The sequence below is a fragment of the Mustela putorius genome, unplaced genomic scaffold, assembly GCF_011764305.1.
Source record: "Mustela putorius furo isolate JIRA1106 unplaced genomic scaffold, ASM1176430v1.1 tig00537339_pilon_pilon_pilon, whole genome shotgun sequence".
In the NCBI taxonomy this organism is placed as follows: domain Eukaryota; kingdom Metazoa; phylum Chordata; class Mammalia; order Carnivora; family Mustelidae; genus Mustela; species Mustela putorius.
The window spans coordinates 133,574-156,567 of NW_025422461.1; the positions used below are offsets into that span (position 1 = coordinate 133,574).

Sequence of the window (22,994 nt, forward strand, 5' to 3'; positions counted from 1 at the left end):
GAGGCTCAACAAATAGGCAGGTGCCTGACTTCAGCTAGAGGAGTTCAGTGGGGGCAGCAAGTGTAGCTGACCTATACCCAATCTGGTAACTACATGATTTGCAACTCCTTGTGCATGTTCTAGTCCTGCTCTTTTTCCAAGGTCCAAGTGCCCTCCTGCCTACTCAAAGTTACTGCTCCAGCAATTCTGTCTGGTCCCTGTGCTGTTGATTTCCCCTCCTCCCTGCTGCATACTTCCCTCCAGCACAATACTATTTCTCCCATCCTAAGTAATTCTTTTCTTAACTCTCTCTTCCCCCACCAGATGCTGGCCAATTTCTTTGCTCCCCTTTGCAGCACCTCCCATTGTCTCTTAAACCTGTCCAAAGCAGGCCCCATCACCCAAACCTTCCAATGAAGCTGCTCTCATCAAGGTCACCCGAGGCCTATGCATTGCTAAATCCAACGGTCAATTCTCACTTCTCTTATCTCATCTGGTGTCAGCACTTTGAGCATAGTGGACCACTGACTCTCCCTTCATATACTTTGCTTCACGTGGCTCCTGCGACACTACATTCTTGGTCTACAGTGCTGGTGGAACTTCTTAGCCTTCTCAGTCAGAGTCTCCTCTTCCCCCTGATCCCTTTATGCTACAGGTCTCTGTCCATGATCTTCTGCTTTTCCTTATGTGCACTCACTCCCTAACTGATCTCATATAGTGTCATGGCTTTTAAATGCCTTCTGTACATCTTAGGCACAACTTTTCAGCCAAATTCCTGACTTCTATACAACTGCCTATTCAATTCACATTGAATGTCCAAGAGACATCTTAATTCAACATGTCCAGATCTGAATACCTGATCCTCTCCTCCAACTATAAAACCTGTTCCAGCCACAGCCAGTTATCAGTTGACAGACATTCCATCCTACTCCTTCCTCAGGAAAAACAAACAAACAAACAAAAAACAAAGCAAAAAACAACCCCACCCCAAACCCTGGAGTCAGCGTTGACTCCTTCCTCTCTGACACTCCACATCCAAACCATCAGGAATTCTGTTATATCAACCTCAAACTGTATCCAGAAACTGAGCAGCTGTCACCATATCTACTGTTACCTGTAGATGATCCAAACCACCATCATCTCTAGCCTGACTTTCAGCAATAGCTTCTTACCAGGTGTTCCTGCTCCCACCCTTGCCTGTTTTCACTCTATTCTTAACATAGTAAGTAGTCAAAAGATAAGTGAGATTGTGCCACTCCTCTGCTCAGCCCCCCCTCACTATCCCCATCCTCTGCACCACCCCCCCCCCACATTCTACTGCAAACAAGAGCCAAGTTCCTTAAAATGGCCTACTAGCCCCCACATAATGTGGGATTTAATCTCTGACCTCATATCCGACTTGTCTTTTTTGCTCATTCCACAGCAGCCACACTGGGCTGTCCACCCTTCCTCAAATGTGCTTGAAACACTCCTGGGCTTTGGAGCCTTTGCACTAACTGGTCCTTCTGCTAGGAGCAAAACTTCCTTTATATATCAGCAAGGTGGACACCCTCAACTTTTTCATTTCTTTCCATCCTGCCATCCACACTGCCTACCCTTTAGGAGAACTTAATGATTCCTTTCTTTCCTGACATTTCTAATTCACCTTTACCTTGTTCTGTGTGAGCTTACAACTACCCCCCGCCCTGCCCTGCCCCTGCCAACAAGAGTTAAGCATCACCTTCTTAGGTCCTGCCTAATTTGTTATTTAAAAGGTTTACCTTTTATTTTCTGGGTTGTTGTTTTTTTGTTTTTTGTTTTTTCCCTCAAAAGAGCTTGTGATTTGTTCATATATGTATCCCAGGTGACTGGAACTGTGACTAGCACAAATAGACCCTTGTAAATGTGTGTCAAATGAGCAAATGGATGAATTGTTAGACAATCACAACATCCAAAATAACACAGGCCTGGTTATTTTTGAAACTTTAAAGGCCGAGAATGAATCCAAGGGCCTCCTTGGTCATAGTTATAGGAGGGGTTTCAGGCACTTCTCATAGGTTGCCCACTTTGAGATAATATCTGCAAGGGTGTCATTTGTCACAAGGAACTGAGGCAGAGGTTGACCAGTCAAGAACTGGGCCTGATTTTCACCAGCAGCTTATGGGCTCTACCCTCCCCTTCAAACCACCCTGTATGAGTTTTATGTCTGTTAAGTGATGAGCAGTACAAACCTAGAGTCTACTTTCCTTCCCAAAATCTGTTCTGCAAGCCCTGGATTGTTCCAGAGCTATTCTTCTATATAGCTTTGACTGAGTTGAGACCTTCCTTTGTGCAAGCTCCTCACACAGATTTTCAAAGAAATTCCATTAGCTCTTTGATGTTTAATGGTTTCATGGCTCACAATCCCTGGAGTAACCTGTATATAGGTCTCAGTACATCTTCATAGCAATCACCCTTCTCCACCACCACCACTGCTTTCAAAATAATTCCCTTCAGAAGACTGGAATTCTTTGCTTCTGCCAAAAGAAGGAGACAGAGGGATCCTGGCCCCTACCCACCTCACGAGGTGAATGAGAACCCAGGCAGAATCCATATCTTTCATGTCTTTCACCATGTCCGTGGTCTGCTCGTCACCTGACTGCTGGGGCCATGGCCACAACACGGGTCTCAAGGAAGACTCACCCTCCAGCCTGTCTTCTTGCATGGGCAGATAGCGAACTGCTTGCTGCTTGTATCTTATCCCAGGCACTCTAATCTGCTCAAGGTAGAGTTCCGGTGACCCATCGTACCTTCTGGATTGGAAACAGCATCAGCCAGCAATATTGCAGGCCCAGAAAGGTTGCAGTTTGGTTGGTTCACTGGGTGATAACCAGGACCTGGGAATCTGAGGATTGATGGCATGCTCAGGGTGGGATGTTTCTGAGCAACATATTGTGATGGAGAAGGATACATTTGTCTTGGAAGGAAATATTCATTCTACACACAGCAGCTCTTGAAAGATGCCTAGCAATTGGGGCCACAATAATTCAGAGTAAAGGAATATCCACAGCTAATCCCTAAATGGCTTATTAACCTTATTTTCCCATGCCTCCTCACCCCACCCCAGAATGCTCCTTCTCACTTTTACCCTGGGTTGTGGTGGAGGTAGAAGACAGAGGACTTCCCCAAGGCTGGGTGGAGCCCCAGGTGCCCTGGTGATGCAGTCTGTTGTTTTACTATAGTAGTGTGGGCTTCAGACTTGCTTGGCCCTGGCCCTGGCTTCATGTCCAAGGCTGTCACTGGCCAACCAGGTGATCCTAGCAACTTGCTTCTGATATCTGACCCCGAGTTTCCTCCTCCATAAACTTGGCCTGGTGGTGCCTACCTTGCTGGTCTGTTGCAAACATTAGAGACAATGTACGAAAACAAACATCAAAGTTCCTGGCATGATTTAGGCACTTGGGAAATGGCAGCTGCCACTCTTGCTATGCACTGGGGACTTTTGAGCTCTCTATTCCTGAGTCCCCTAAACAACTGGAGTATTCTAGGACCCAGAAACTCAATCTACTTCAGAGGCATTCTGGCAACTGAAACTGCAGCTTTTCCACTCACTGTGTGGAACCTCTTCAGGGATAGGGCCAGCTTAGGTTGCTGACTTACACAGCAAGAGGTTCCCAGCTTGTGTCCCCTCTAGGTACTGCTCAAAGCTCAAAGAATTTATGTAAATGAAACAATGAATATTCTCTTTTCCTCACCACCTTCCAGAAGCTCCTTTCCCTCCCTCTCCCTTAGCCCTGTCATTCTTCTCACAGCCACCGGAAATCCCACCCTTGCTCATCTTTTGCTTAATCAAATGAAGATTAACTCTTTGCAGCACCAATGTAGTGTGTTGTTGGGGAGTGCAAAGGAGTGGGAGATACACTAAACCTCCAGGCCCAGGGAGGAATGAGTCTGGGTCATTAATTGCTTCCTTGCTGGGCTAAGGCAGGTCACCCAAGCCTCTGTGTCTCCCTGTGGAGCCTCCTGCCTGAGGCCTTCAGGATTCCAGCAGTCATCTCTTCTACAGTGCAGATTGCAGTATACTCCCACTCTATACTGGGTACTACTGGTTCTCTGACTGAATTGAGCTTCTTGGCCCACACGTGCAAATAACCAGTTTAGACAATGGGATGATTATTCCCCACCAGAGCCAAAGAAACCATAGACTCAGGCAGGTGTTAGAAGGACATATTTCTTCCCCTGAGCTAGCTGGAGCTTCCTGTGAAACAGGGGTAATCTTACTGACCTGGCAGAGGTAATATGTGGCAAGCCCCTGGTATGGAGGAGATTCTCAATAATTCTCAATTCTTTGCTCTGCAGTCTCTCCCACTTACTAGCTGACTGACTTGTATGAACCCCTTTTCTATAATAAGGGAGGGAGAGAGTTGAAAGTCAGCCTTATTCCCCAAAGGATTCAAGGCTGCAGTTGGGGTTACTGAGACCTGTCCCATGGACTTTACGTGTTTCCTTTGAAGACAGAGTCCTTGTGAGTGCAGTGGCAAGCAGACATGGACAGCAGGGTGGTCTATGGAAAAGCACTCTGGATTTGCAGGGGCCAGATGTGGGGTCTTGGTCTTGTCCAGGATCTGTCACTTGCCACCCTTGTGGCTCTAGACAGGAAAGTCACTTAGTAATCCGAACCTCAGATTCATACCTTATCTACCTCTGGATGTGGCATTGACAAACAGGGCTCCTCTGGGGCCAGAATCATGCCTTTTCATTCTCTGCAGCTCCAGTTTCTGTCACACCGCCTGAATCATGGAATGTTCTCACTCTCTTCTTATTTGCTGAGTGAATTTGGAGCTGCTGAGGTGTCATAGTTCCCACTTTCGTTTGAAGCCTCCCCGTGTCTGCAGGCTGATGTCTATGTGGGTCCCTGGGCCCAGGGATGTCTATTGGTCCCTGTGGGTCCCAGGTCCTATGGGACCCGGGCTCCAGTGACTTTACCTTGTACACAGCTGGAAACAGGATAAGACTGACTGGAGGCAAAAGAAAGAGGGTACCTTTGTGATAGCTGCTCCCTCTGAGCCCCACAAAGCTAGATGAGGCACCTCTCCTTGGGGTTCCCTATTAGAGGACTTAGTTCACAACAGTGTTTAGCTCTAAGGGTAGATGTGGTAGGTTTTGGGGGTGGCCAGAACATCTTATCCATGTTCTTTGCCTGTAGCTGAAAAGAATGTGAAGGATGACTCCTACAATCTCCAGACTTGCTGCAGGGTGAGGTAGAGGATTCAGAACTCCCTGGTGATAGAATAGATTGGAAAGAACATTGAGCTCCTTGGTACAATGAAGTGAGAAAGTGTGAGTGTGAAAGCTCCTGGAGGTGGGCGGAAACTTGATACCACATGCTTACTGCACCATGGGCCACCATGCCAGGTAGCCCTCTGGACTCTCTACTCTGGCTGAAGGAGAGAGTCAAAGTGCTAACTCTGCGCCCCTCTCCCCCCGAAATGCATACAACTCCCCCTCCACACACACACATTTTTTTAAAAAACGATTTTATTTATTTGTTTTTGACAGACAGAAATCACAAGTAGGCTGAGAGGCAGGCAGAGAGAGAGGGGGAAGGAGGCTCCCCGCTGAGCAGAGAGCCTGATGCGATGCGGGGCTCCATCCCAGGACCCTGGGATCATGACCTGAGCGGAAGGCAGAGGCTTTAACCCACTGGGCCACCCAGGCGCCCCCCCCCCCCCCGCCACACACACTTTTAAAACAACTGGCACACCTTAACAAACTGTAGTGTCTGAGATAAGTGCCCCGTTACCTTTCAGAATTGCCACAGGTCGAGTCTTCTGACTTACCCAAGAGTCTCTGCTTGTTTGCCTTTTAAAATTCCAGGATCCTCATTATTATTAACCATCTTTGTTCTCTTTAAAATCAGCCATAGCTCCCACCCTTTGAGGCTCCAGCTCTGCTCACCTCTTCCCCACCTTCTTTCTTTTTCTTGACTTTCCCCTTGACATAACCTTAATCGTTCAGTGGAGAATTTGTTTTTTCCCTAATGTCCACACTGCCTTTAGTGCCTCCACAGCTACTCCCTTCTCCATCTTCAAGAGTATTTTCAGAACTCAAGTTGTCATCTCACCAAGAATTTTCTGAAAGTCCCATCTCTTTAATTTCTGTAGTACCCACAATGTCCTTTTTCCTGCAACCACCCCTGTCAACCCTGCCGTCCTCTCAAGCTGATTTAAGTGTATTTTCTATTTCTACAGTACCCCGTGATATACCTTCCCTTTGCCAATGCCCCCTCCCTCCAAGCTGGGTTAGGTATTCAAAAATACCCGATACACAGTATTTTCACAGAATGCTTTGCTGCCCCTTTCCAAATTCCCCCAAACTTGTTTAAGCATCTCTTGGGTTCTCATAGAATCCTGTGATGTCCCCTCTTTCCCATCCCACCCTCAAGACAGGTCACATAAGTGTTTCTGCATTCTCATGGCATGCCATACTCACTCCCTGTTACAGTGTTTACCACACTGCCAGTTTACATATTTGTTTCTCCTGTGTAATCTAGAACATTCTTTAGAACTGAGGACTGTGTGCCACGGAGTATCCCTGGAACCTAGACTGATGCCTCACATATAACTGGTGGTCAAAAAATGAACAAGGTGTCCTTGTCATTATACTTTTATTTTTTTCTTTCTTATATGGCAGAGTAAGTAAAATCACAGTAGTTGGCAGTTTTCTTTATACAACAGGAGAAACAAAGGTTTCAGAAATGTCAGACAAAAGAACTCCCCATCCTTCTCTCACATTACTGTTTATTTCCAACTTTCAAGGATAGCCTATTTCAATTATATAAAATATGCATCAGATCACAGACTATGATGGACTCATTTTACAACGTTAGCAAAACTGTTACACTAAATCTAAGTGACAGAAAAAAGAAAAAATATCTTTTCTGCACTCTTAATCAGAATTTGACCTTAATCAGCACTATATTAAAATGTATACAGTCATACAATATCCAGAGCAAACCCTCTATATTGCAGTTAAACAGCACTGATCACAACTACCAAATGCCCCCTTTTCCCATCATATTCAACTCAAAACCCAGCTAATTTACTTCTTGGGGTACATTTGATGTTTCCAACCCTCTTCAAGGGTCTGCCCCAGGTTTCCCTAAGGTGCGCTGTAACCCCTAGCACCTGAATTGAGGATAGCCTCAACTTCTGCATCATCCTCGGAATCCCAATCATAATTACATGGCCAGTCCTTGGAGCATCGGTTACGCACCCTTGCCACAAAATGCATGACTTTCAGCTTGCTGGATTCCACGTGTGCTCTAGGTCCCCAGAAGAACTCATACTCCACGGGACTGCTCCGCGGCACCGGCTTATAAATCAAGTACCCTCTGCGCACAAACTCCTCTGTGACGACCTTCTTTGGATCTCCAAAGATGCTGTGCTGCTGGCCAGGCTGCATCCCCAACTTCCCAAGCACTTTCCAGATCAGGGCCTCCTTGGCGCTGTTGCCCATGATGAAGATGAGGGCTAATATGGACATCAGGAGACTTTTCTTGGTGCCTTGAAATTTGCTCCGGGCTACCGAGGGCTTTTGCACTTGAGCAGTGCTGGAGGCTTCCTCAGGGGTGGTGGAGGCCTCCTCCGGAGTGCTAGGATCTTCCTCAGGGTCACTCAGGTCGTCCTCCGGGGTACTCGGGGCCAGAGAAGAGGCCATCGGCATCTCAGAAGGCTCTGAGGCTAGGATCTTACGGTTATTGCGGTTCTCTTCTGCGGCCCTTGCGTTACGGCGGCGCCGACTCTTCCGACCCCGAGGCATATCTCCTACTGTGGGCGCGTGAGCCTATTGCGATTCTAGGGAAAGAAGCCTGCAACTTCTGCAGAAAGCAACTACCTCTATCCTAAGAAGCGGCTGCCGCTGAATTCAGCAATGTCAGTAGTTTCTGTAGCAACAAACCAGACGTTCTCAGCGAGAGAGCTCACTCCCAGTGAAGCTGAAATGCATAAACCACCGCCATCTGCACTCGCTCCCGCCGCAAGCGCGCGCAAATCCTCTGCAGGGCTGACTCCGCCTTTTCTGCCACGCACTGGGAACTCCAAAGAGGAAGTGGGCGTCTCCTCCACCCAAATTTCCGCTGTCAGATAGGAAAAAAAAAAATACTCTACAAAGCAGGGGTGGGATTAGGGCAGAGAGGAAAGCTAGAGATTGGCAAGGGCAGGTGAATACACGGGAAAAATGAATAGCATAGGATTTCTGTGTTTTTCAGTTTGATACAATATTTGCTTGCCGGTATTGGGAAGGAATGTGTCTCTAATACATTCTCACAGAATGCTGGATGTAAATGTACGTGTGTCAAGGGATTGTGGGGGAAGGTGCGGGGGAATGGAGTTGAGGAGTGTGTTTCTGGAGGTACCAGTGGTCTCAGTTATCCTTTCCTGTCTTGGCTTATAAGGCACATTAATTCACCATCCTTGTTCTCAGAAACATTTTATGTGTATACTAATTGATTCGTGGACTCATCTAGCACCCAGATAAGCTGCTGAGGGCTGAATTGCTGGGTGATGAGGGGAGGTGGGACTGCAAAAGCAGTGAACAGTTTGCAAGAGGTGCAGAACATTTAAAATGTTCTATTCACAGGATTTTTAAGCAGGGCACTGACTGGATCAGGCTTGCATTTGCAGAGGTTCACAGAGGCTGTACAGACCGTTCTCTGGCAGGTCACTTAGGAAGCAACTGGAATAAGAAGCGAGAGGAAAAGAAAGTGAGCCTTAAGGCAGTTGCCATGGGGATGGGGCGGCATAAAGGCATTTTAAGTGTGATCATGGACAAGCTTTAGGGACTGATTGGGTAGAAGAGAGGTATGAGGAGAGGGTGGTGGAAGTGCAGGTTGGTTCTGAGGTTCTAGGCTCCAGTCTACCTGAATGCTCCCGATTTATTTTTGGTTCTTCCATTCATCTGGTAATCCAGATGTAATTTGGAACATACTCTGAACTTTATCCACTCTGGGTCTTTGCTCCCTAGTTCCTCTGTCTGAACTGCTTTTCCTCTCATCCCCAACTATCTAAATTCCATCTGCCTACTCACAGGCCTCTTCCTCCCTGAAGCTTGTCTTGCTGGATGAATAGTGAGTCCATGCTCATTCCCCTGAGGGAGGAGTTTCTATAGCAAGCACTCTGTATCTTTCTTATGTCATTCCAAAGATACTATTTTGCATAAGGCACTTCACCTCTCTGAGCCTTTGTTTCCTCATTATAATGTGTGGTTAATTAAGTGCTATCCTTATAGGGTTGTGAGAATTAAATGAGATAACAAATAAAAAGCACTTATCACAAAGGAAGCACAGCCTTTGCCTCTCAGGTGTTTGAAGCAGTGTGTGAGAGTGGCATTTAATAAATGCATGTTGAAGGAATATATGATGGAAAAGATTCTGCACATGTGTTTAGCCAAGCACGTTATAAGCAAGCAAATACTTTCTACCTTTTTGTCTGGAAGAGATTATATGCTTGCTTGACAGAACCTCATATTGTAATCCCATTGAGGGAAGGGGCCCTGTCTAGCCTCTTGATGTACCCCAGACCTCGATGGAGTTTATGGAACAGGATATGGCTACACCTAGTGAGTAAGTGCCGGGGTGGGGCAGTGCGTCCCATTTAGAAAACAGAATTGCCAGCTGAATTGCACCCAACGAGGCCCAGTCCTCTGGACATGTGTAGAAAGGGGATGCCTGGTATAGAGTAACAAGCATTGAACTCAAACCTAGGAACATGACTTCTGGCCCAGCCTGTGTTGCTTATAAGCTCTTTGACTTTGATGAGTTCACCTACCATCTTTATCCCGTGATTTGTTCTCTGTACAAACAGGAAAAGGCTAATCTCTCCAGCCTTGTCTGCCAGGCTGTTGTCAGGCTCTCTGGATATCCAACAGTACATGCCAGTGACCCTAGATGAAAGCAGGTTCCTCTGAGTTCAGGGTTTTTTTCTTTTCTCTTTTGTTTGTTTTATGTTTGCTGTTTATAAATCTGCCTAGAGGATTGCAAAAATCACCTGTATTTTTTCAAATAGTGTCTCCATTCTGATGGGATTTTATGGGAATATAACCAGCAAATTAATTATCTTCCCAACAGTCACTTTCTCTCTGAAACTTTCTTTATACCCAGAGCCTACCAAGGCTTCCTGTTGGGTAGGCCTGGCCATAAACTAATTTGGGGCGGTGTATGTTTACTGCTGCATTGCCTTCTGCCTACCAACCAGAGGAGGAGGGGCATCTCTCTGTCTTGGGCTTCATCTGAGTGAACCTTTGCTCCACTCCACAACAAGGACAGGACAGCTCCCCATAGCACCCTGGTAGATCAGACCCTACCTGAAGCAATATATAAGCTAGGGCTGTGGCTTCCAACCAGTTTCCTCAAAGGAGTATTCAAGAACAGGGTTTAGTCTGTGAGGTGCACTCAGTATTCACAAAAGCTTAACAGAAATCACATTTATGTAAAACAGGCCACAGGATTTGTTAGTCAATAAAGAGAGTGTGTTACATAGCCAGTATATCACCAGGCATGGTTTTAACAGAAGGAAATAATTAAACCATGTCTTGGGATATTGTAGACTACAGGTTTGTTTGGAGTAAATAGCATATAACAAAGGAAGGGCAACTCACTTGTGAGGCACTACAAGTACAAAGAAAGGAGGGAAGCTAACCACGTTGTGGTAGGCTATGTGCCTAAACCACCTCCAAACTGAAATCTTTACAAGAACCTCAATTACCAGTAAAGCTAGAGAAAGGTTAGGTCTCTTGACCATGACCATAGCATTGCTGGTGAATGTCAGTATTTGGGCCTGCATCTTCAGATTTCCAAGCCTTGGCTTATGCCGTCACGGAACTTGCTGCTGCTTCAGTTGAGTGTATTTTAGTAGTTCAAGAGGGCTTAGGATAGAAGGGAGTATTTTTGCTCTCTTAGAATAGGAGCAGAAGGAAAAGAGATAAGAAAAGGGACAGATGTGGGGAAGAGCAAAGCAGAGATCCTTAGTCACATTACCAGGTTTTCCATGCCTGGCCCTGCCCCTTCCAAGCTGTGTCAAGTCCAGCATGTTACTTAACCTTTCTAAGCCTCAGTTTCTCCATCTGCAAATGGGTATGTCACAGTGGTATTGTAAATATTAGAGGGAAATAACTCATGCAAGATGGGGTAAGCTGAAAAATTCTCCCCTGAAAGCAAAGATGTCCACATCCCTATCCCTAAAACCTGTGAATATGTTACCTTATATGGCAAAAGGTAACTCTGCAGATGTGATTAAGTTAAGGATCTTTGAGTCAACAACACCAAGAGGCAACCCATGGAATGGAAGAAGATATTCACAAATGACACTACAGACAAAGGGCTAATATCCAAGATTTATAAAGAACACCTCAAACTCAACACACACAAAACAGTTAATCATATCAAAAAATGGGCAGAAGGCATGAACAAACACTTCTCCAAAGGAGACATACAAATGGCTAACAGACACATGAGGAAATGGTCAGCATCATTAGCCATCAGGGAGATTCAAATCAAAACCACATTGAGATACCACCTTACACCAGTTAGAATGGCCAAAATTAACAAGACAGTAAACAACATGTGTTGGAGAGGATGTGGAGAAAGGGGAAATCTCTTACACTGTTGGTGGGAGTGCAAACTGGTACAGCCACTTAGGAAACCTGTGTGGAGATTTCTTAAAAAAAAAAAAATAGAACTTCCCTATGACCCTGCAATTGCACTATTGGTATTTACCTTAAAGATACAGATGTAGTGAAAAGAAGGGCCATCTGTACCCCAATGTTCATAGTAGCAATGGCCACAGTCGCCAAACTGTGGAATCAAGATGCCCTTCAATGGACAAATGGATAAGGATGATGTGATCCATATATACTATGGAGTATTATGCCTCCATCAGGAAGGATGAATACCCAACTTTTGTATCAACATGGGTTGGATTGGAATAGATTATGCTAAGTGAAATAAGTCAAGCAGAAAGAGTCAATTATCATATGGTTTTGTTTATTTGTGGAGCTTAAGGACTAACATGGAGGATATGGGAGATGGAGAGGAGAAGGGAGTTGGGGGAAATTGGAGGGGAGACAAACCATGAGAGACTGTGTAATCTGAGAAACAAACTGTGGGTTTGGGAAGGGAGTGGGGGTGGGGCGTTCAGTGAGCTTGGTGGTGGTTATTATGGAGGGCATGTATTGCATGGAGCACTGGGTGTGGTGCATAAACAATGAATTCTGGAACACTGAAAAGAAATTTTTTAAAATGTTAAAGGTCTTTGGGTGGGGAGACAAGATGGCGGGGAAGTAGGAGGAGGCGCTGTTTCAACCTGTACCCTAAAGTGAGCTGATTACCTACCAAAGAACTCCGATGACCCATGAAATCAGCCTGAGATCAGAACTATACACGTCTGGATCTCTACAGGGGCAGAAGATGCCAGTGGGCAGGTAAAGCGGAGTGGGGACGTTGGACTGATATTGGAAGATAAACAAAAGGGGGAGGGAGCCACCAGAGGTGACCGGTTGGAAACTAATTCCCCTAATATGAGAGTGCCCTGCATCTGGGGACCAGCATTAACTTGGAGACTGGTTGAAAGCACTCAGAAAGAGCAAAGGATCACGGGGGGGATTGTGGGAATCTGGGTGGCTAGGGACAGGAGCTTAAGTCCCCGGACCCAGGACAGCCTCCCCTGGTGCTGAGCCAGAGAGAGTGCGGTGGAGAAACCAGGTCTTGGTCCCTGAGCTGCCAGCGCGTCGGAGAACACATGGGATCCAACTCCAGGGTGAGGGGCTGAGTGCCTCACCAGATGGCAGAACGCCCAGCGGTGCTACAGAGCCTGAGACGTGCCGCCCCTCACGCTCCCTGAGAGAGGTGCGCAAAGGCCCAGCCCAGCGCTCTTAGACCCATGCCATTGTTTCACAACCTGAGATGCGCATGCCTCTCAAACCCTCTTCTGAGAGAGGTGCGCGAAGGTCTAGCCTGGTACTCTCCGACATGCGCCCTGCTCTCAGAGCCTGAGACACGCGGGGGACCCAAAGCTTCCCCTGAGAGAGGTGCGCGCAAGCCGGGTGCTCTTAGACACAGAAAGACCAGGCACTCCCATCCCAGGCCAGCGGGAAAATCTCAGTGTGCGAACGCTGCTTGGAACCTCTCTGGCAGTCTGGAGCTGCCCAGACAGCCGCGGCTGCCCTGGTTTTGGGTACAAGCAGAAGATCCTGCGTCCCCAGAAACCGTGACTTTGAACCTGCTCTGCCAGCGGCCAAGGGGGAATTTATATGGGCTCTGCAGCACCCACAGGGGACCAGGCTGAGGCTTCTCTCTGAGAGGGAGGTCAGGGTGCAGTTTGCTTTCCTCTAATCCTACAAAAACCATCAAAAGCGGTCAAGGCAAGAGAAAAAGAAAAAAAAAAAAACTGAACAAACATAAAAACCTCCAGAGAACAAAACCTGAAAAAAACCCGTTTCTTCAAAGCCCACCCTCTTGGGGGGGGGGGGGAGGACTTAACTCAGGGAACATCATTGACTGAAAATCCACGTGGAAGGCCCCTCCCCCAGGAAACCAACCAGGAAAGAAAAAGTTTAAAAAAAAAAATAGGAAAAGAAAAAGACTGCAAGAGAACAACCACCACTACTTCATAGGACAACTTTTATTTTTAACTTGTTCCCACTATTCTGGCTCATATTTTTATATAGATAATTTTTTAACCTATTTACCATCACAGTGAGATGTCCAGTACATCAAATTCCATAATAATCTTCTAACCTGAACTTTTTGATGCATACACCTGTGTTTTTCTTTTACATTTCTATATTTTTAATTTTTTTCTAAATTTTAGTATAGTTTATTTCTTTTTTATTTTTATTTTCTAATATTCATAGAGAGTTAAACTTCAAGGTAATCCACTTCCACCAATCAATACTACCCCTATAGGTAAACCAATTTTTAATCCCCCTTTATCTTAAGAAAGTTGAGTCCTTTAACAACGATATCAAGATACATCCAGGAAAAATCAAAGCAAACTTCCTCACCCACACTAAGAATTTATAACCGCTCTCCCATCTTTTTCTTCTGCCACTGTTTCCATGTTTTTGTGTTTGTCCTGATAATATATAAATCTTATACTTGGAGTTCTTTTTGATGAGGTTCTTCCTTTATTTGCATATATATACTTTTTCTCTTGTCATATACTTTTATCAGTCTTATTGTTTGTCTGTTTTTGTTTGTATACTTCATCAATCTTACCTTGGGGCCCATTTGGGCTGAACCGTCTCTTTTATCTTCCTTTTTTTCCCCCCTGTCTCTCTCTATTTTTCTTTTCTTTTTCTTTTCTTTTTTCTCTCATTTGGGTGGGGAAACCTGATTGCTAAGAAATGTTCCAGGGTTCACCTTGACTGCACCATGGTCAATACATCCAGCTACATCCGTTCAGTCATCTCTCAACAAAATGACTAGGAGGAGGAATGCCCAACAGAAGAAAAATACAGACGATGGGCCTTCTGCAACAGAGCTAATGGCTATCAACATAGAAATTATGTCGGAAAGAGAATTCAGGCTAACAATTATACAGGCAATAGCTAGGTTGGAGAAAGCCATGGATGACCAAACGAAATTGATTAGGGCAGAACTGAAAGCCACCAGAGATGATGTTCACAATGTTAGGGCAGAGCTGAAAGCTACCAGGGATGAGGTTCACAATACTCTCAATGAGTTCCAATCTAATCTAAATCCTCTCAAAGCTAGGGAAACTGAGACAGAAGATAGAATTAGTGATCTGGAGGACAAACAGACAGAGAGAAAGGATCAGGAGGAAGCCTGGAACAAACAGCTTAGAAGCCCCGAACACAGAGTCAGGGAAGTAAATGATGCCATGAAACGTTCCAACGTCAGAATTATTGGAATCCCTGAAGGGGAGGAGAAAGAAAGAAGTCTAGAAGATATAGTGGAACAAGTTCTTCATGAAAAATTTTCCCAATCTCGCGAATGGAACCAGTGTTCTTGTACTAGAGGCTGAACGGTCTCCACCCAAGATTATAGATTCCAAAAAAAACATCAAGACACCTGATAGTCAAATTGAGGAATCATAGTTGTAGATACAATCTCTAGAAAGCCGCTAGGACAAAGAGGATCCTTACTTACAGAGGAAAGCCCATCAGAATATCAGACCTGTCCACAGAGACCTGGCAAGCCACAAAGGGCTGGCAAGATATATTCAGGGCACTAAATGAGTGCTTTATCCAGCAAGACTGACATTCAAAATGGATGGAGAGATAAAGAGTTTTCAAGACCTGCAAGGCTTAAAAGACTATGCAACCACCAAGCCAACACTGCAGGAAATATTAAGGGGGGGGTCTATAAAAGAGGATAAATCCTAAGAATAGCATTGAACAGAAATATAGAGACAATCTACAGAAAGAAAGATTTCAAAGGTAACATGATGTCAATAAAAACGTATCTATCAATAATCACACTCAATGTGAATGGCCTAAATGCGCCCATAAAATGAAAGGATAAAATGACAGGACCCATCCATATGTTGTCTACAAGAGACCTATTTTGAACCTAAAGATACACCCAGACTGAAAGTGAAGATATGGAGAAGCATCTTTCATGCCAATGGACCTCAAAAGAAGGCTGGGGTAGTGATTCTCATATCAGATAAATTAGATTTTAAACTAAAGACTGTAGTCAGAGATACAGAAGGACACTACATCATTCTTAAAGGGACTATCCACCAAGATGATCTAACAATTGTAAATATCTATGCCCCCAATATGGGAGCAGCCAATTACATAAAAAAAACTGTTAATCAAGATAAAGAGTCATATTGATATGAATACACTAATAGTAGGACATCTTAACACACCTCTCTCAGAAATAGATCGTCGAAGCAGAAAATCAATAAAGAAACAAGAGCATGGAATGACACATTGGACCAGATGGACCTCATAGATATATACAGAACATTCCACCCTAAAACAACAGAATACTCATTCTTCTCAAGTGTACATGGAACCTTCTCAATAATAGACCACATACTGGGTCACAAATCAGGACTCAACAAATACCAAAAGACTGAGATTATTCCCTGCATATTCTCAGATCACAATGCTTTGAAACTGGAGCTCAATCACGAGGAAAAGTTCAGAAGGAACTCAAACACCTGGAAGCTAAAGACAACCTTCTTTAAGAATGCTTGGATCAAGATCAAAGAAGAACTTAATTCATGGAAACCAATAAGAATGAAGATGCTTCGGTCCAAAAACCTATGGGATACAGCAAAGGCGGTCCTAAGGGGGAAATACATCCCATCCAAGCCTCCCTCAAAAAAATAGAAAAATCCAGAATACACCAGCTGTCTCTACACCTTAAAGAACTGGAGAATCAATAACAAATCAAACCAACTCCACATATAAGAAGGGAAATAATCAAGAGTAGAGCTGAGATCAATGAGGTAGAAACCAGAGATACAATAGAATGTATCAATGAAACTAGATGCTGGTTTTTTGAAAGAATCAATAAGATCGATAAACCATTGGCCACACTAATACAAAAGAAAAGAGAAAAAGCCCAAATTCATAAAATTATGAATGAAAAGGGAGAGATCACAAATAACACCAAGGAAGTAGAAACAATCATCAGAAGTTATGATCAACAATTATATGCCAATAAGCTAAGCAACCTAGATGAAATGGATGCATTCCTGGAAAACTATAAACTCCCAAAATTGATCCAGGAAGAAATTGACAACCTGAATATACCGATATCTAGTAAGATTGACGCAGTGATCAAAAACGTCCCAAAAAACAAGAGCCCAGGACGTGATGGATTCCCTGGGAAATTCTACCAAACTTTCAAAGAAGAAATAACACCTATTCTCCTGAAGCTGTTTCAAAAAAAATTGAAGCAGAAGGAAAACTTCCAGACTCTTTCTATGAAGCCAGCATTACCCTGATCCCCAAACCAGGCAAAGACCCTACCAAAAAGGAGAATTTCAGACCAATATCACTGATGAATATGGATGCTAAGATTCTCAACAAGATCCTAGCAAACAGGATCCAACAGCACATTAAAAAGATTATCCACCATGACCAGGTGGGATTCATCCCTGGGCTACAAGGATGGTTCAACATTCACAAATCAATCAATGTGATAGAACAAATGAATAAGAGAAGAGAGAAGAACCACATGGTTCTCTTAATTGATGCAGAAAAAGCATTTGACAAAATCCAGCATCCGTTCCTGATTAAAACGCTTCAAAAGATAGGGATAGAGGGAACATTCCTGAACGTCATCAAATCTATCTATGAAAGACCCACAGCAAATATCATCCTCAATGGGAAAAAGCTTGCAACCTTCCCGCTGAGATCAGGAACACGACAAGGATGCCCACTCTCACCACTCTTGTTCAACATAGTATTAGATGTCCTAGCAATAGCAATCAGACAACAAAGAGAAAGAAAAGGTATCCAAATTGGCAATGAAGAAGTCAAACTCTCTCTCTTTGAAGATGACATGATTCTTTATATGGAAAACCCAAAAGACTCTGGCCCCAAAATACTAGAACTCATACAGCAATTCAGCAACGTGGCAGGATACAAAGTCAATGTGCAGAAATCAGTGGCTTTCTTATACACTAAGAATGAAAATACACAAAGGGAAATTAGAGAATCTATTCCATTTACTATAGCACCAAGAACCATAAGATACCTGGGAATAAACCTAACCAAAGAGGTAAAGGATCTGTACCCTATTTTTGCCTATCCTTTACATTACAGATAATGAAAATTCTCTGTTTACCTCTTCCCAGACCCACATGGCTCTTTCTTCCTCAGTGGGGCCCCACTATCATGAATTCAGTAGTTTTTTCCTTCAAATTTTTATTTAAATTCTAGTTAGTTAGCACATAGTGTAATATTGGAGTTTCAGGAATAGAAATTAGTGATTCATGACTTACATATAATGCCCAGTGCTAATCATCCCAAGTGACCTCCTTAATACACCTCACTCATTTAGCGCATCCCCCATCCACCTAGATCCATCAACCCTCATTTTCTTCTCTATCCTTAAGAGTCTCTTATGGTTTGTATCCCTCTCTCTCTTTTGTCTTCCTTCCCACATGTTCATCTTGTTTCTTAAGTTCCACATGTTCATCTAAGTTCATCTCTAAGTTCCACATATGAGTGAAATTATGTGGTATTTGTCTCTCCAACTGACTTATTTCACATGGCATAATACACTGTAGCTCCATCCACATCTTGCAAATGGCAACATTTAATTCTTTTTGGTGGCTGAATAATATTCCATTGTATATACCGCCTCTTCTTTTTCCATTCGTCAGTCAGTAGACATATGGGCTGTTTCCAGAGTTTGGCTATTATTCCATAATTTGGCTATTGTTCCATAATAATGTCTATTGTTGATAGTGCTGCTGTAAATATTGTGGTGCATGTATCCCTTTGAATCTTTATTTTTGTATCCTCTGGGTAAATACCTTAGTACTGCAATTGCTAGGTCATAGGCTAGTTCTGTTTTTTAACTTGTTGAGGAATTTCCATCCTGTTTTCCATAGTCTCTGCACCACTTTGCATCCCCAACAATAGTGGAAGACGGTTCCTCTTTCCCAGCATCTAGCCAATATCTGTTTTTCCTTTTGTTCATTTTAGCCATTTGGACAGGTATGAGGTGGTATCTCAGTGTGATTTTTAATTTTTTTATTTAAATTCAATTTAGGTAACATATAGTGTATTATTAGTTTCAGGGATAGAATTTAGTGATCCATCAGTTGTATATTACAGCCAGTGCTCATTACATCAAGTACCCTCCTTAATGAGCATCCCCCAGTTACCTCATCCCCCCACACACCTCCCCTCCAGTAACCCTCAGTTTGTTTACTAGAGTTAAGAGTCTCTAATGTTTGGCTCCCTCTCAATTTTCATCTTATTTTCTTTTCCCTTCCCTTCCTATATGTTCATTTGTTTAGTTTCTTAAATTACATATATAACTGAAATCATGTGGTATTTGTCTTTCTCTGTCTGACTTATTTTGCATGGCATAATACACTCTAGCTCCATCCACGTTGTCACAGATGGCAGCATTTCACTCTTTTTGATGTCTAAGTGATGTTCAATCATGTATGTGTGTGTATGTACGCGCGCGTGTGTGTGTGTCTTTTAGTTTTGTTGATTGTTTCCTTTGCTATGCAAAGCTTTTTATCTTTATGAGGTCCCAACAGTTCATTTTTGCTTTTTTTTTTTTCCCCTTGCCATTGGAAACATGTCTAGCAAGAAGTTGCTCTGGCAGAAGTCAAAGCCGTTGTTGCCTACTTTCTCTTCTAGGATTTTGATGGTGTCATGTCTTACATTTAGGTCTTTCATCTCTTTTAAAAAAGATTTTATTAATTTATTTGTCAGAGAAAGAGAGACAGAATGAGCACAAGCAAAGGGAGTGGCAGCTAGGGGGAGAAGCAGTCTCCCCACTAAGCAAGGAGCCACACATGGGGCTGGATCCCAGACCCTAGGATCATGACCTGAGTCAAAGGCAAATGCTTAACTAACTGAGCCACCTAGGCACCCATGTTTTGAGTTTATTATTGTGATTTTTATATTCATATATAAATATGAAAATAAATAAATATATATTGTATAAAATATTTTTATATTTGTATGGCATAAGAAACTGTTCCAAGTTCACTTTTCTGCATGTTGCTGCCAGTTTTCTGAATGCTCTTTGTGGAAGAGACTGTCTTTTTTCCACTGGATGTTCTTCCTGCTTTGTCAGAGATTCGTTCACCATAGAGTTGTGGTCTAATTTCTGGATTTTCTATTCTCCTCAAGTGATCAATGTGTGTGTGTGTCTTTGTGCTAGTACCATACTGTCTTGATGACTACAGCTTAGTAATACAGCTTGAAGTCCAGAATCATGATGCGTCCAGTTTTCCTCTTCTTTTTTAGCATTTCTTTAGCTATTTGAGTTCTTTTCTGGTTTCATACAAATTTTAAGGATTGTTTGTTCTATCTCTGTGAAAAATGCTGCTGTTATTTTGATAGGGATTGCATTAAACCTGTAGATTGCTTGGGGGTAATATAGAAATTTTGGCAATGGTTTTTTCTTACAATCCATGAGCATGGAATATTTTCCCTTTTTTTTTTTTTGTCTGCATGAAACATTTTTATTTATTTGTCTGTCAAATACAGTAACTGATGACTTAAGGTAAGAAACCGAGGGTTGAGTGAAGGAGGCACGCGGCCTTACAGGAGAGCCTGTGGGGCCCAGCGGTGCACCGAGAGAGCACTGGCAAGGCCTTAGTATGCCTTCTCCAGGAAGGCCTTGCAGCACCTCACACACTGCTGTTAGACAATCTTGAAGTCGGAATAATAGGGGCCTTTAACAATGGAGTTGGTTTTGTGGATCATAGCTCCCAAGTAGCTCAATTTTAGCTTTGCAGTTTTTAATTTGATTACTATTTGTATTCAAGTCTCTCAGATTGATTTCATCCATACACAGTATATAACTGAATGTGGCAAAGTCTTCCTTGGTAAACTGCCAGGCAGTGTGACTCATGGGGATGCCATGCTTCTTCATGCAACTCTGCTCTCGGTAATCAGGAGGGTTTCCTATTTTATACGTGCATATCTCTGCACTGTTTATCCTCCAATGATCTGAAAGCTTTTGGTCAGTTACAAGTTTTCTGAACACTGCTTCTGCAATGGGTTGATAGACAGATGTTACCCAGACACACGAACAGCAGCGACTTGGGCACTGGTTCAGCCATCTTCCTGCACGCCTTATTATTATTATTTTTTAATGTCCTTTTCAATTTCTTTCATGTATATTCTATAGTTTTCAGAGTACAGATGTTTGACCTCTTTGGTTAGATTTATTCCTAAGTATCTTATCGTTTTTGGTGCAATTGTAAGTGGAATAGATTTCTTTTTCTTCTGATTCATTATTATTGTATAGAAATGCAAAAGATTTCTATACATTGATTTTAAATCTTGCAACTTTGCTGAATTCATATATTAGTTCTACGTATTTTTTTGTAGAATCCTTTGAGTTTTCTACATAGAGTATCATGTCCTCTGCAAATATTGAAAGCCTGAATTCTTCCTTGCCATTTTGGGTGCCTTTTTAATTCTTTTTGCTGTCTAATCACTGAGGCTAAGACTTTCAGTATTATATTAAATAGGAATCGTGGGAATGGACATCCCTGTCTTTTCCTGACCATAGAGAAGAAGCTCTCAGTTTTTTCTTAATGAGGATGGTATTAGCAGTTGCTGTTATGTATATGGTTTTTATGATGTTGAAATAAGTTCCATTTAACCCTACTTTGTAGAGGGTTTATCAAGAAGGGTACTGCATTTTGTCAAATATTTTTCTCTAACTATTGAGATGATTATATGGTACTAATTCTTTCTTTTTTTTTAATATGGTGCATCATGTTGATTGATTTGCAAATATTGAACTAACTCTGTAGCTCAGGAATAAATACCCCTTGATTGTGAATATTTCTTTTACTGTACTGTTAGATTTGCTTAGCTAGTATTTTGTTGAGAATTTTTGTATCCATGTTCATCAGGGATATTGGCCTGCAATTCTCCTTTCAGTGGGGCCTTGTCTGGTTTTAGGATCAAGGTAACACTAGCCTCAAAGAAGGATTTTGGAAGTTTGCCTTCCATTTCTATTTTTTGGAACAGTTTGAGAAGAGTAGTTATTAAGTCTTCTGTAAATTTTTGGTAGAATTCCCCTGGGAAGCCATGTGGCCCTGGACTTTTGTTTGTTGGGAGACTTTTGATTATTGATTCAATTTCTTTGGTGGTTATGGATTTATTCAAATTTTCTATTTCCTCCTGTTTCAGTTTTGGTAGTTTGTATGTTTCTAGGAATCTATGCATTTCTTCCAGATGGCCCAGTTTGTTGGCATGTAATTTTTCATAGTGTTCTCATGATTGTTTGTATTTCTGTGGTGTTGGTTTTGATCTCTCCTCTTTCTTTTTTATTTTATTTATTTCAGCCCTTTCTCTTTTATTTTTGATAAGTCTGGCTAGGTGTTTATCAATTTTATTAATTCTTTCAAAAAAACATCTCTTAGTTTCATTAATCTGTTCTACTGGTTTTTTGTTTGTTTGTTTGTTTGTTTTGTTTTGTTTTGTTACTATAACATTTATTTCTGTTCTAAACCTTATTATTTCCCTCTTCTGGTGCCTCTAGGTTTCATTTGCTGTTCTTTTTCTGGTTCCTTTACGTGTAAGGTTAGGTTGTATATTTGATGCTTTTCTTACTTCTTGAGGTAGGCCTATATTGCAATATACTTCATTTTCATTTGCTTCTTTGTACTTTTATTTTTTTTCTTTAATTTCCTGGCTGACCCATTCATTTTTCAGTAGGATATTCTTTAACCTCCATGTATTCATTTCCTTTCAATTTTTTTCTTGTGGTTAACTTCATGCTTCCAACATTGTGGTCTGAAAATATGCATGATATAATCTCAATATTTTTGTTTGTTGAGGCCTGATTCATGACCCACTATGAGATCTAATCTGGAGAATGCCCTATGGGCAGTATTTTGGTGCTTTACAATGAAATGTTTTGAAGAGAACTATTAAGTCCATCTTGTCCCATGTGTCATTCAAAGCTATTGTTTTCTTTGTTGATTTTCTGTTTAGATGATCTGTTCATTTCTGTAAATCGGGTGTTAAAGTGTTCTACTATTTTTTTTAAAGATTTTATTTATTTATCAGAGAGAGGGGGGGGGAGAGAGTGAGCACAGGCAGACAGAATGGCAGGCAGAGGCAGAGGGAGAAGCAGGCTCCCTGCTGAGCAAGGAGCCCGATGTGGGACTCGATCCCAGGACGCTGGGATCATGACCTGAGCCGAAGGCAGCTGCTTAACCAACTGAGCCACCCAGGCGTCCCTAAAGTGTTCTACTATTATTGTATTATTATCCATGAGTTTCTTTTTGTTTGCTATTAATCATTTTATATATGTGGATGCTCCTAATTTGAGGATGTAAATATTTATAATTGTTATA

At 42.7% G+C, this 22,994-nt stretch overlaps 1 protein-coding gene and 1 pseudogene across 1 annotated transcript; both read right to left on the reverse strand.

Annotated features, from left to right (window-relative positions):
* Positions 1 to 6,587: 6,587 nt before the first annotated feature.
* Positions 6,588 to 8,026, reverse strand: MAGEH1 (MAGE family member H1). Its single transcript, XM_004782117.3, has one exon. The coding sequence runs from the start codon at positions 7,756 to 7,758 to the stop codon at positions 7,099 to 7,101; it is 660 nt and encodes a 219-aa protein (XP_004782174.1). The 5' UTR covers positions 7,759 to 8,026; the 3' UTR covers positions 6,588 to 7,098.
* Positions 8,027 to 20,124: 12,098 nt separating this feature from the next.
* Positions 20,125 to 20,738, reverse strand: LOC123390385 (annotated as a pseudogene).
* Between the last annotated feature and the right edge of the window lie 2,256 nt (positions 20,739 to 22,994).

Coding starts and splice junctions, on each gene's coding strand:
- MAGEH1 (XM_004782117.3), bottom strand. CDS start 7,758: ATGCCTCGGGGTCGGAAGAGTCGGCGCCGCCGTAACGCAAGGGCCGCA.